This window comes from Coloeus monedula (assembly GCF_965178545.1).
Source record: "Coloeus monedula genome assembly, chromosome: 2".
NCBI lineage: Eukaryota > Metazoa > Chordata > Aves > Passeriformes > Corvidae > Coloeus > Coloeus monedula.
Window position 1 is genome coordinate 57,903,614 of NC_138782.1, and position 13,177 is coordinate 57,916,790.

General features: G+C 42.1%; 1 protein-coding gene across 3 annotated transcripts in view; it reads right to left on the reverse strand.

Moving 5' to 3' along the window:
* Positions 1-328: 328 nt before the first annotated feature.
* The window catches only part of SYNJ2 (synaptojanin 2), a 68,360-nt gene continuing 55,511 nt past the window's right edge, over positions 329-13,177 (reverse strand). For all 3 annotated transcript variants that reach the window (XM_082301098.1, XM_082301097.1, XM_082301099.1), the window contains 9 exons: positions 12,694-12,912; positions 11,376-11,454; positions 9,958-10,126; positions 9,415-9,561; positions 6,692-6,826; positions 5,524-5,636; positions 4,709-4,817; positions 3,229-3,431; positions 329-1,475 (listed from right to left, as the gene is read on the reverse strand). In XM_082301098.1, coding sequence (XP_082157224.1) covers positions 726-1,475; positions 3,229-3,431; positions 4,709-4,817; positions 5,524-5,636; positions 6,692-6,826; positions 9,415-9,561; positions 9,958-10,126; positions 11,376-11,454; positions 12,694-12,912 — 1,924 coding nt within the window. In that variant the 3' untranslated portion in view covers positions 329-725. The remainder of the gene's footprint in view (positions 1,476-3,228; positions 3,432-4,708; positions 4,818-5,523; positions 5,637-6,691; positions 6,827-9,414; positions 9,562-9,957; positions 10,127-11,375; positions 11,455-12,693; positions 12,913-13,177) is intronic.

Genomic DNA, 13,177 nt, shown 5'->3' on the forward strand with positions numbered 1-13,177 from the left:
CAGGGACACAACTACTGAATTGCTAAACTGCCTTTAGCCATAAAAGACATCCATAAGCCAGTACCTGTGGCAGCAGCTGGTCTCAACCATTCCCCATATTTCCTCAGGTTCTGCAGAGATAATGCACAAGCAGCCTGTAGCATTTCTTTGCAGTGAAACAGCATGTGGAAAACTACAGTCCGTTTTCAAAGTATGCTGTTGGACATGGGCTTGGGAACAAAGACCAGGAAACCTGTAGCAGAGCAATAGCAGTGTTATTGCTGTTGTTATACTGGTGTACCTTCCCCTTTTGGATGTTCGTTCCAGAATAACTGTGGCAGTCTAACTCTTCGAAGTCAGGATGCTTTATTTCAAACAACAGAAATTGATTAAAATATCCATTTCACAGGAAAATGTTTTTCTTAATGTCTTTTTTTCCATACACCATTACATGTTCTTATATATGATTTGTACCTGAAATGAAATAAAACATCTTAAGATGGATTAATAAAAAGAAATAACTTAGAATAAGGAAGTTTTCAAATGGTGATGTTAGGTTGTATGTACTCTATATACTTCCCTCCAGGGGCCGTATCTTTAAACATGAAAACGAAATGTAGCATGGACAGATGATCTATTTCATTAAATAAAAAAAGATTTATTTTTTATTTTGCATCATAATTATGATTTCTGTAGGAACACTAAGGAGGCAAAATTTTACAACTCTAAATCAGTATTTTTTTTCATTAAGGTATTTTTGTTTTTTCTAAGCCGAGCAGTTTGTTGAACCCTTCTGCCACTGCACTGCTGTCTTCATCATCACTAAATGTAACCCAGTGACTGAAATCTTGCAGGTTGGGGTGATTTAAATTTTCTGAAGTGTGTGCTGGAGAAGTAGCTGATGGTGCCTGTATGGAAAGAGGGAAGGAAGAATGCATGTCCAGGTCCAGAAGATTGGTGTTCTCTGGAAGGGAGCTGGTATCCAGTTGTTGTGGATGCTGGCCTGCTGGTGCAGGAGGGCCCTGGAGCTTTGCCATCAGTTCTGCAGCACTTGGTGCCAAGGGCTGAGTTGTGCTGTTTCCTGGGCCAGCAGAGGCTGAAGGACCCGAGTGAGCAGGGCCATGAGGCTGGGGGCAGGGCCCAGGGTTGTTGTTGTTGGAGTTGAACAGTGACCCACTAAAAAGGGGGCTGTCACTGCTCTGGAGAACTTGGAGATGAAACGCTGCAGGAGCTGACTTCTTTCTTCGTGGTGGCACCTTTGGGGCAAAGGGAGTGTTCTGCAGAGGCAGTACAAAGGCCTCAGCCGTGCTTGCTGATGGGGGCTGCCTTTCACTGTTCCCCCTGCTCTCCTGAAGCTTCCCAGCTTGTGTTCTGGGTTTAGGGACTGGAGTAATCTTGGTTGGACTAAGAATAGCTCCAGCTTCTAGATGGGGCTCTAGCAAGCCAAAAGGAGACTGCGCCGTCTGTTGGTCGAATTGCTCTTCTGGAGACATGGCCTGAGGAGGAAACGGAAGAAGAAATGTGAGAACAAAAAGGGTACCTTAAACTCTGACTCACTACTGGTGCAAGTCTAATTGACAGCATTACTAAGAAAACCTGACAGTCCTGGAAGAAAAAAAAGTAGTACAAAGAGGAGGCTTGACAGCACAGTTCTCCACTGTACCTGCTGGGCTCTGGGCTGATGTGTTGTGCCTTGCACCCATCTTCATTTACAGAGATCTAGTGGAGGACCAGGGCCCTACAGCCTGTTCACTCGCAGATCTTTCTGACCAGCTTCCTTTCCAGTTAGGATTTCGCTCTGGGCCAAATTAACAGAGTTCTGAGGAGTTATTTATTTGTTACAGCTCTCTGCTGACTAATATTATTTAAGCAAGATTGCATAGGGAGGCCTAAATTAATGGGCCCCTGCCTTTAGGTGTAGCTTATTTGGATAGATAAGGTTGAAGGAGAATTAGCTTAGGCTAACTCAGTAAATGCATTAAGGGCTCTGTCCTGTCTCACTGATGCTGGCAACTGAAGATAAAAATAAGCTCTCAAAGTCCAGACTAGCATACATCCACCATTTAAAAGTATATAAATAACAAGCTCAGCTCAGTCTAGGAGAGCAAGGACTGCTTCAGATTTCTCACACTCTGTGTGATTGAATGAAAGCATTTAAATTATTACTCTTGCATAGTATGAAAAGATAATGTACAGGCTTTTTCATGCAGGCAGAGTGTTTAGTCAGTATCTCATGCTGGACATATCCTGTGACACTTCTTTCTTTGTGCTGTTAAGTTGCCTACATTTGACTGTGGTAGAGGGGAATTGGGTAGAGGCTTTCAAGTACACAACTCCCATCTGACCTCCCTCAGATGGAGGAAGGAGTGGAATTCCAAAGCAGAGTCAAACTGAAATAGATCTATTCCTGCAGAAGCTCTCATGTAACTAACACCAAAATAGCAATCCCTCTCAGCACCTTTCAGGAGTGACCTGGGAATGGTGACATAAAGAAAACAAACTGATCACTCCTTGGCATAGACTGTGCTGTCTGGGTTGGGTTTTTTGGTGAATCTGCTAAGTAAAGATGGCACAAAGTCCATTATAGAGAAGGGGTGAATGCCTTTACCAAAGGAAGATAAGGCAGGAGCCCTAACAATTTAGAAGAGAGCTTCCTTAGCAGAGATTCTGTCAAAAGAAGAATATAAAAGGTTATTATTTGTCTTTCTCTTGTACTTACATTGCTTTACAAATTAGATGATCATTTTAGCAGCTCTAGAGGTGAACTATTATCTCCATCATAGAGACCTGACATAGATTAAAATCTAAACACCTACAGCTTTGTATTTTTGAGAACATGAACTCTTGAGTAGACTCCAGAATTCAAACTGAAAGGCTGAATCCCATTACAAGGTGTGCAAGAAAAGCAAGGAATGACACAGGACACAGAACTGATGAAGAAGCTGCCTCAAATCATTACAGAGCAGACCACTCATGGTCAAAAGTGATAAAGAACAAATGAGTCTTAAATTTTGACAAGGTTTAGACAAACCAGAAGAAAAGTAAGAGAATGGACTGGCAAATAGAAAAGCTGAATATGGCTCACTTTCCAATCTTTCTTGCATTTTTGTGCCTTGGTGAGTATAATACACAAAATCATTCCAGCACCTGCTGACATGACAGGACTTCCTACAAAAAACAACCAGCCCACCCCTCCATCATTCACACTGTGTGGTGGAAGCTGGATGCATTTTGCTGCAACTCTCTTACATTTTCCACCTTGACTCCAGTCCTTTGCAGGGGCACTGGCTTCTTTGGAGTTGGAACTTTGGGTGGTGGACGATGAGGCACGGGCACTGCTCCTGCCTGTGACCCTTGAAATGATGCTGACTTTGTGATGCTGGGAAGAGCCTCAGGTTTGGAGGAAGTTTGGTTTCTGGTTGGAACAGGCTTTACTGCATCTTCCTGTAGTCCTGAAAAGCAAAACCAAATATGGCATCTCAGGCTGATCAGAACATAGATTCAAAATAATTTCTTTCACAATCACGTATCCCAAAATGTTCATGCCTATAGGGCCAACTCAGGCCAAGAAGGTAGGTTTTGGAAATAAGCACAGACCTTTGCAATCTTGTAACATCTTTAAGAGGCTGTTAGGGAAAAACTTCCCTGTCTGAAATAACTTCATGCCAAACTAGCAGTGCTGTGCCACCATTTGGTCAAGTAGAAAAAACACTGGCTGGGGGTTCAGGATTACTGGGCTCAAGCTCTGAGTCTCCTTTTGCCATTATCTGGAAAACCAAGTTAATGATACCAAGTGCATCTTGTAGAGTACTTTGGGAAGCAAATGCCAACTGGTGGTACAGCACAAGGGACTGGAAGTGATGCTGACCAGACTAGTTTTCTTACCCACACCAAGTGAATGTGAATTCCAAAATCAATGGAGAGTAAATCTGATTTCAAAATTAAATGAACAGCACTGAGGAACAAACATCAAGATGCCTTTACGATATTTCTAAATAAATGGGATTATTCCAGACTGCATTCATTCTACATATAAATGAAAAGGGATGGTTTTCTCCTAAACTGAGAGCCTTGCAAACTTAGGTAGCCATTCTCACTCATACAGCATCAGCAGAAAGACTGCATGCAGCCCTGGGGTGTACATTCACAGTACCTAAGCTAATTTCGTGCTCCAACTTGCCCTTGCAAGAAGCTCTCTTCTCCAGGGACTACACAGAGAGCCTAAACACAGAGTAGCCTTTTAGCTTAGCTATTCAAGCTGAAGTAGTGCAAGCTTTTATCTAGGTTACAGCTATACTTGCTGTCCAAATGTGAGCAGAATCCAGGTTATTTCTCCTAGAGCTGCATGTGCTATGTAGTTCTGCTTGGAATAGTGAGCATTCAGTAAATAGAGCAGCAAATATCCTCTATGCAACTCTGAGCTAACACAGGCATCATCAGTTTAGTAAAATCCCATCTCTCTATTTTAATTTTTCCAACTAAATCTGGGCATAAATAACCCAAGGTGCTTCTAGCAGCAGGTTCTACAACAAAATATAAAATTTTAATCATCTTGAAAAAAGGTTAATATTATCAGAACTGACAGAGAATACCATGTACAATTTTGCAAGAACGTGTTCAGGTGAAATTCTGAATAGCAATATGTGCATCTGGGCTATGATGAGATGAATACACCTACAGTTTTCTTTCTTTAAAGATTTTCAGAAGTCAGTTAGAAAGCTGTGCTCACCTCCTTTGGCCTCCATAAGACATCTAATAGCTTCTTCTGCTTCCTCAGCTGTGGTAGTTTTGATCTGCTTGACATTGTAAGGTTTGCTTATTCCAGTCCGGACTTTAGGCTTTAAAAAATATAGGGGAATGAGTAATCTTGAGAGAGCTGATTTTTCTTGTACGCCTGTAATAAAGCTCATACACCTGTAAAATTCTGTTCTTGCCAGGGGCTATTCAGTGATCTATAAATACTAAAGAAATAGTGGGGAGTATTTTGGCAAATTCTACATCTTTGCTGCCAGCTGACAGAAGGCCAATGCCTGAATACCACAGCTAGTCCCTTAGCCATCCCTTGTTCAATGCATTAGGGTCCTCATCCAGCAAGACAGGAGTGGGGAGTGTTTCCACATTCTGGTCTTGGTCTCCCCAGGGGACTAACAGCCTTGCTGGCAGTGGTCAAGACTTTTCATGCTTTTGGGAAACTAGCATGGCCCACCAAAGCAGAGGTGAGAAAAGAATTAAACCATATGATGATGGTGTTAAAAATTCAATTTAGCATCTGTCAGAAAGCAGCACCAGTGCCCTGGTCTTGCACAATTCATTCTCTCTCTCCCTCTTTGGCCTTTCTAGTTCCTGGCAATTTATTAACATTTTTCTGCTGCCTAACAGGGCCTAGTTTAGTATTACAGTACAAGAAGTTATCTTGGCATTTTCAGCTCAGACATGTGATGGACTTCCTTCCTTGTATGACAGGTGCATCCTGTACGTGATACTCAGTGTGGATGGGAGGGATCAGGACAATGCCAAGGGGCCATGCTGAGCAGCAGTACTCACTGGCTGCTGAGGGGCTCCGGGAAGCAGCTTTGCCGTAGCCAGGATGGAGCAGGTGGAATGGCTTCCTGGAGAGAGGGAACCATCTGAGGGGGACTTTTTGCCTGATGTTCCAGCTGGAAGAGGAATAAAAAACAGCTTTTCACATTCAAGAGCTGGTACAACATTTTATCTGCAATGGAGCAAAACCAGTGTGCATGCCATCACCCTCCCAAAATCTTGAACTGTTTCAGGAAGCAGTTTTCTAGTTAGTCTTTCTTTAATTTAATTAATTAGATAACCTCGGCTGAGCATTAACATTGCATTCTAGGCACAGAAATACAGAGACCAGTGTTGGCACTTCTGTGCAACAGACTCAAAAATGAATGGAAATAATCCTAAAGAACTCATCTTCTAGCAGGTGAGCATCACAGAACTTCTCATTTAAGTCTGGAAAATTTACACAAAAGAGAGACTTCAGGGCTGCAAGAAAAATGTGATGTATAGCTTGTCTAATACAGGAGGCAAAGATCATTATGCACATCTAGCAATCAGCATTCATCCAGAAGCAGCCATAAAAACAGGAGCAGCACGGCTCTGGATGGCATCTCAGGTGGGCGGAGCTTAGGTAAAGAGCATCACTTCCCCTTTGTGCCTCACTGAAAATCATCATCCACTTTGCATTTCTTTCATAAACACAAAAGCATACAAGAATTGCTTGGAAAGAAGGAAAGGACAAAAACTGTCCAGAGAAAGTATTTTGTCAAAGGTTTTTGAAATTCTGATTAAAATTAATTCAGAAACCAAAAAACTGCAAGAAAACACTCAGTGACTTTAGAAGTGAGCAGGCGTAAGTACCAATATCTTCATTGCCACAAAGTGGTTGCTCAACTCACTAACCTGAGTGGTGAGCTAGTATGAAACATATGGGTCATTTTATCTTTACAAAAGGCTTTTTTTTTTTGTGGAGTATCCTAAAGACAAACTTTATTCTGTGGAGTGTCATCCTAAAGACAAACTTCTCCCATTACTAATGGCAGTAATACTCAGGCTGAGACAGGCTGGGAAGCAAGTAGAAGTACCTCGACAGCCTCACATTTCAGAACAAGGTATTACTTTCTTTCTCTTCAGACATGGCAGGCAAAAACTGTTCAGTTGGGGCCAACACCACATTAAAGAAAGTTAAACTCACCAGGAGGGGGAGGCCTCTGTGGCGGCTGAAGTGGCCGAGGCCTGGTAGGAATAGACAGAGACCTGCTTGGAATCCGGCGTCTGCATTCCCCACTCGCCTCCAGCTCCCGCTTCAGATCAGCCAGGTCTGCATCATCTAGGGACATTTTATAAAGTGTCTGTATGAGATACACACTGGGTGAGGTGCACCAGATCTGAGAGGTCAGGAGAGAGGTGACTATGAGTGGCCTCAGCCAGGTCTCTCAGCAACATGTCATAGCTCTGTTCACACTGTTTTGCTCTCCCCCAATGTCTACCTGCTCCCACTGCAGGAAACATCTACCCTTTTGTCAAATGCTTCTTTCTTTCTCTCTCTCCTTTTCCACCATTTATTAGCTGTTTGCACCAACACAAAGAATGCCTGCATCTGATTCCAGGGTTACTGGGCACCTTGTTAGATTCTGAGATTTTCACAGCCAGACTTGGTGGCAACCTGCTCCCATTCAAACTGTCTTGGCTAGGCATGGTGAATTCCTTGCTTTCCATGCCGAACACAGGAATTCCATTTGAGGATTAGACACCTTCTCTTGCACAGGAGAACTGTTTTTATACCACAGAAAAATCTGTCTGAATGGCTCAATCATCACATCTCTGCTTTCCAGCAACATCTCCTAACAGGTACAGCTGTCTCAAGCTGCTGGCTCTTGGCTGCACTGTACATTGCTAACTAGTTACTCAGTCTTTCATCCCATCTAAGCTGTTCTGACAGCTGGAGAGGGGAGAAGTGTGGATTGCTTTATTCTCCCCCATCTGCTTTAGATGGAGGACTTTCACTTCAGTCCTCTCACCCTGCCACGGCTGCCCAGCTATGCAGCTCTTGTTCATTAGGGCTCCAAGATTCACTGGGTTTAGTTTTGTCCCTGGGGTTTGGAGAGATGGGGGTGGAATTACGTAGCAGCAGTCTCTTGTACTTCAGGCATTTGTAAACAAGTCCTTGTTTTTCAGAAAGCTATGCTCTGCAGGGAATCACGAGCTACCTCACAGTTTCCTGCTCCCACTCAGCAGCAGATGGCAGCCACAGAGCCTGTGGTCTGCCCAGCCCGCCCTCCCCATGCTCTCTGCATTTTCAATACTTCTAAGCTGCAGATACGGGCTCATCAGTAAGATCCAAGGAGTCATGCAGGCACCTGGAGGCACGGTTTGAAGTCCTGGCAGTAAAACTGAACACAACAAAAACCAGCCACCACCACTCAATTCTGTCCCTGAAAGGCTGCTGGCAGGGACATCAGTTTCATGAGGCTGTGCCCTTCCCTGACCTTAGAAGCACACATACACACTATTGTGCCTGTCACTGTTTTCCATCTGTGTCTACCACCAGCTACACAGTCATCATACCTTCAATTAGGAGTTAGGCAGAATTGGAAGCCTATGGAGGAATCTGAAATTGCAGACACTTTAAGATTAATTGAATATATCATATTTTGAGTTGTGTGAGATCATGACCCCACCCTGACCTCCTTCAAACTATACTCCATAACCTCTATTTACTTTGTGATATTTTTTGTGGAGAAGAGTTAGTGTGGGTGACAAGACTCACTGCAATTCTCTGTGGCTTAATGAATCATCACACAGTAGGCCAGAGGTGCTTGGAGGGCAAGGCACCCTATAATACAAAGTGATTGACTTCACAGTATTTAATAATGACTGATTACTCCTTGACTCAGGGATAGGCTTCTGGGTCTGGCCACATTGAACCCAGCTTATGACTCAAGGTGGGCAAGAAAGCCATAAATCACTCTGTTTGGAAAATCTGTCTGTGTAAGTGTACGAATTTCATTTAATCTTTGTGAACTCTACTTCTGACTCAACCTTTGAAGGTAATAAAGTTTTCACTTTTATGTCAGAAGACAAAGCACTTCTGAGAGAGTGCAGAATGACAGCTACTGAATCACTTGCTGTCACAATGAGGTGTTTAATACATATCCCAGCCTGTCAATGCTTGGCCACTGAAGCCTGTCCTGATCACATCCCATTGTAAGACCACGACTGGCTTGGCTAGTTCTTTCTGCAGTTTCTATCAGTTTTCTCTCCACAGCTTTATCTTCTTTTTACCAAGTCACTTCACAGAAATGTGCAAACGAGCGAGAAAAATGGTAACACATTTATGAAGAACCTAAAGAATGAATACATACATATATACATATATATATATATATTCTATGAACCTTGACTCTTTCAGAAATAAATCAAATGGGGAGAAACTTCAGGTCTCTGAAGTAATTTGAACACAACCTCCCAGCTTACAGCTGACTGCTCTGCCACTGTTATTGCTCAAAGGACAGAGTTGAGCCCATCACTGAATCAACAGGATTCCTTTGGTTTGATTTTGCTTTGGCCCTCACCAATAAGAAAATAGCATGCAATTTTTTGATTGTATGTTCTGGTGCCGAACAACATCAAATGGTAAAAAAGACTTAATTTCTTCTGTCTAGAAAAGGAAAAAAAGCGTTTTTCAGCCTTCCTGCCTTGCCCTGGCCTAGAGAGAAGGAGAATCCAAGTTTCATCATTTCTGTTGCTGTTATGCCTGAGGATCTCAATTACAATCACTAACTCAAGCGGAGTTGAGCATAAATAGGCACTACAGGAGAACCTAGAATGAACATATAAATGAACAAGGAAATACATATGACAGGAGAACAAACAACAAACCTTCAGGTCTTACCCTAAGGAAGGCAGATACTTTACCTTTATACAGGCGGGGGGTTTGTCCAGATTTGTTTGAAAGAGCTACAGATGCACAGTGTCCAGAGCTCTCAGACATATCTTCTGTGTCTGCTACTAGGTGTTGACACAGAGCATCCTCTAAATAATCGTCTTCATCCTCTATATCACCTGGATTTAGATAACAAAGAATTAATGAGCAAATTCATTCTCTGTCTCTCTACACTACCAACTAATTAATCTATACTATCAGTTAATTTAATATATAGGCTGGGCAAGATTCTTGTGTAACCAACCCATGTGTTTCATTACAGAGTGTCTCTATACAGACACCTGCACCATACATTGAATTTGCTAACATATAACACTAAATTGACAGGATGATTTAAGTAACAGTTCTCTGCCCAGGCACACAGTCAGCTCGTGGCTTTAATTACAGTCCTCTTTTTAAGAAGTGTGGCTTCATTACAAATTAAGGTGCCACTGACACTCATACTGTACCTTCTCTGTGCAACCAAAGTCAGCAAAGCAATTTCTCACTACTTAGCTTAGAAACCTGTTGCTTACCTTCTGACTCATAATCCAAACTTGAGAAGTCAAAATTTTCTTCCAGAAGATGGGAGTTTGCCGTGGGGGACATGGGGACAATGCTGTCCCGTTTTCGAGCAATTTCCTCCTGAAGGCCCTTTAGCCAGTCCTTAGTCTTGGGCTGGATCTTCACTGTTCTGCCTCTAATCTAAGAAAGAATTGTTTCCCTTTGCCAAGCACCTTCACAAAAATGAGAATGCTTGAACAGAATAAGCAAGTGCTGCCAGCCTGTTGTACAACTGCTTCAGAAATTGATGCAACTAAAGCTTCACTTCAGAAGCTAAATGGAAAGGAAACACTCTTTTACTCCCATAACCAAGTTTTCAGACTGTAACAATATTCTTGAAAGAAAATGAGCTTCACAGCTCAAAAGCACTGCTGCTGCATTTGGGAAATAATAGAGAAATAGATGAAACATCAAATACCATGAAAACAACATTGTGATAGCAATATTGTCATGGGAGAATGCCATTTTTGAGTCAGCAGCTTTAAAACACACAAGACTTTTGTACCTGCTGCCACCTGTAAGGAGACTCTGACCAGAAAATCTCATGTATGATGGCTGATGTATATGGAAAGTGTATTTTCAGACAGATTAGGACTTCAGCTGCTTATGTGTGTTGCTCTGTGATATTTGGGGTGAAATGCAGACAAGGCAGCAGCTTTGACAGGAAAATTAGTTTGAAAAGTTCCCAACCCAGATTCCTTGCACCTTCACATACTGTGTGCATACAATTGTGTTTCAGTCTGTGCTATAAATTACATCAATTGCAGGAGTCAAAAGATAAAACTGCAAATATGAAAGAAGAATGAGAGTTAAATCCATTACTTCAGTCGTAAGTTTACAGGGCAGCCCTACAAACAGTTTTTTCAGCATAAATGAGGGGGTTGATGAATTGTAGAGTATGTGTGTGCGAAGGAAAAGCAGGGGATGGGAAGGTAAATGCCTACTGCTAATGCTGGATTTGCCATGGAAGCCAATGAATCATGTTGTTACAGCTTAGCAGAAGAAGCCTCTTTGATACAATGAAGAGAAACAAAAAATCTCCAAAGCACAGTCATGAGGATGCTTTAGCAACAGTATAAAGTCACACAGAATGTCAGGACTGCTTCAAGTAGCCACACCCATGAACAAGTCCATGTGTTCTGCAGTGGTATCAGAGGCCAGATGCTAAGCACTGCTTAGGAGCTCCATGAAAAGTCACCTCATGCCATCCTGAAACTAGAATACTGCATTAATAGCCTCAGCAGCTGTGAAAGTTAAGGACATCGTGAGCACTAACTTTCTTTGAAATAATGCTACTCCATTTAGGTAGAAACTCAAATACCTCATTCTCAACAACCACTTTTGAGAAATTTGTTAGGAAATTATTATTATAGATTTGAGAAAATCTTACTTTGGCACCATCTATATCCATAACACGAAGAGCTGACTTGCTGTCTGCAAATGTCACCAGCATTTGACCTCCACAGATCCTAGTGAAAAAAGGCAGAGGAAAAAAACATTTTACTTCACCATTGAATAAAACCCTTTGAAGGCAAGCATGACAGAAAACTATCATATAGGTCTAGATACAGGATACATATGTAGTGCTATGCATTTGGTTTTAGTTGTATTTTTCTTCACAATTCTAACTTTTGAGGAAAAGCAGGTGATCTATGAATCCCAGCTGGGCTCCTCTTCTCTCCAGTCCTCCCTTGTGTGACCCCAGCACTGTGCCCTTTTCTGGATCACCCCTGGAACAGCAGGACAAACATCTCAGTAGCTGTTGACAGGATATCCAGTCCAATATTTACACTCCCTCTGGACTAACTTCCATGGGTCTGCATATCCTTCACCTCAGAGGACATATGATGCTCCCAAAGACTAGTATTTCACCAAGATCTAAAGCAATTAAAAACAAAATAAACCAAGAACTATCCACCAAAACATGTTCTTTTCTTGCTCCTTTTTCTTCACAAGCAAGGTGGTGCTGCTGTTCCTGCAAGGCTGCTTTCGAACCCTCAGCTTATATTGGCACTTCATAAAACTGTACAACAACAGGTCATCAGCTTTCTTCATTAATAAATGAATCAAATAAACATAAACAAGTTTTTGGTAGTGTTTCCCAGAGGTCAATCTTTCACCTGTATTTCTCAAAACAGAAGTCTCACAGCTGTGCTGGAGCCCTGTAGAGAATCAATCAGAATGAAATTAAGGTGCTCTGCCAGAAGGTATCACACTGTCCCTCTCAAACCCAGTGGGTGATAGCTCTGCGAGAAGCTGTACTGTTAACAAACAAGCAGAATGACCCCCAACAGGAAGGAGAGCCAGCCAGGAAATCCTGCTGAGTGTGAAAGAGTGGTGGAAGGGAGCAGACCTCCCCAAAGGAGGTGAAGCAGGGCCCAAGGATCCACCAGAAGCAGCAATGCTTGGAAGTGAGGCCTGAATCTAAAGATGATGATTTACATCAAAGTCTCTGCTTTATGGTGTTGTATTGAATAAAATTGTTTTCCACTCAGTCAAGAGAGCTTTGATATTATTTCTTTAAAAGGTTGTCAAGAGGTGTAAGATATTCAAAACACTTGTATTCAATTTCTAATGAAGAACTGAACATGCAGTAAAGGAATTCTACATACTACCTTCCAATACAAAGTTAACTCTGTCAGGACAAAAGGGATCTTCTAGTCTGCACTTTTTAATAGATGCCATGCCATCTCAGTTCCCAAACTCACCTGACCAGAACAACAGTGCCATAATCCTCAAACATCTGCATAAGCTCTGTACGCAAGTCTTCAGGAAATTCATTTTTCTCTTCAGGTGTTGGTGATAACAGATTTACCACTACTGTGGCATCCAGTGGTCCCTGGAAAGATGACACTTCCCGGAAAACACTGTCACGGGCAGCTTCATTAACTTCCTGAACTTCCACTTCTACAATAGCTAACACTGGCCTGCACAAAACAAAGGAAAAATGCTTATTTAAAAATAAGAAATGCTTATATAAAATTTAAATCTATATCAAGAAGGAGGAAAGCTTCATTTTTTCTGCAGTGGCCAAGATCATGCCTTGAGCACTATTAATTATATTTCCCAGTCCTGCATTAGCTGCAAGTAACAGTGAAGACACACCATAAGGGAATTGAAATAACAATTGTTTGCAGCACTTATGGCAAACCTACAGACCAAAAATATCAGGATACTTCACTCATTATCAAA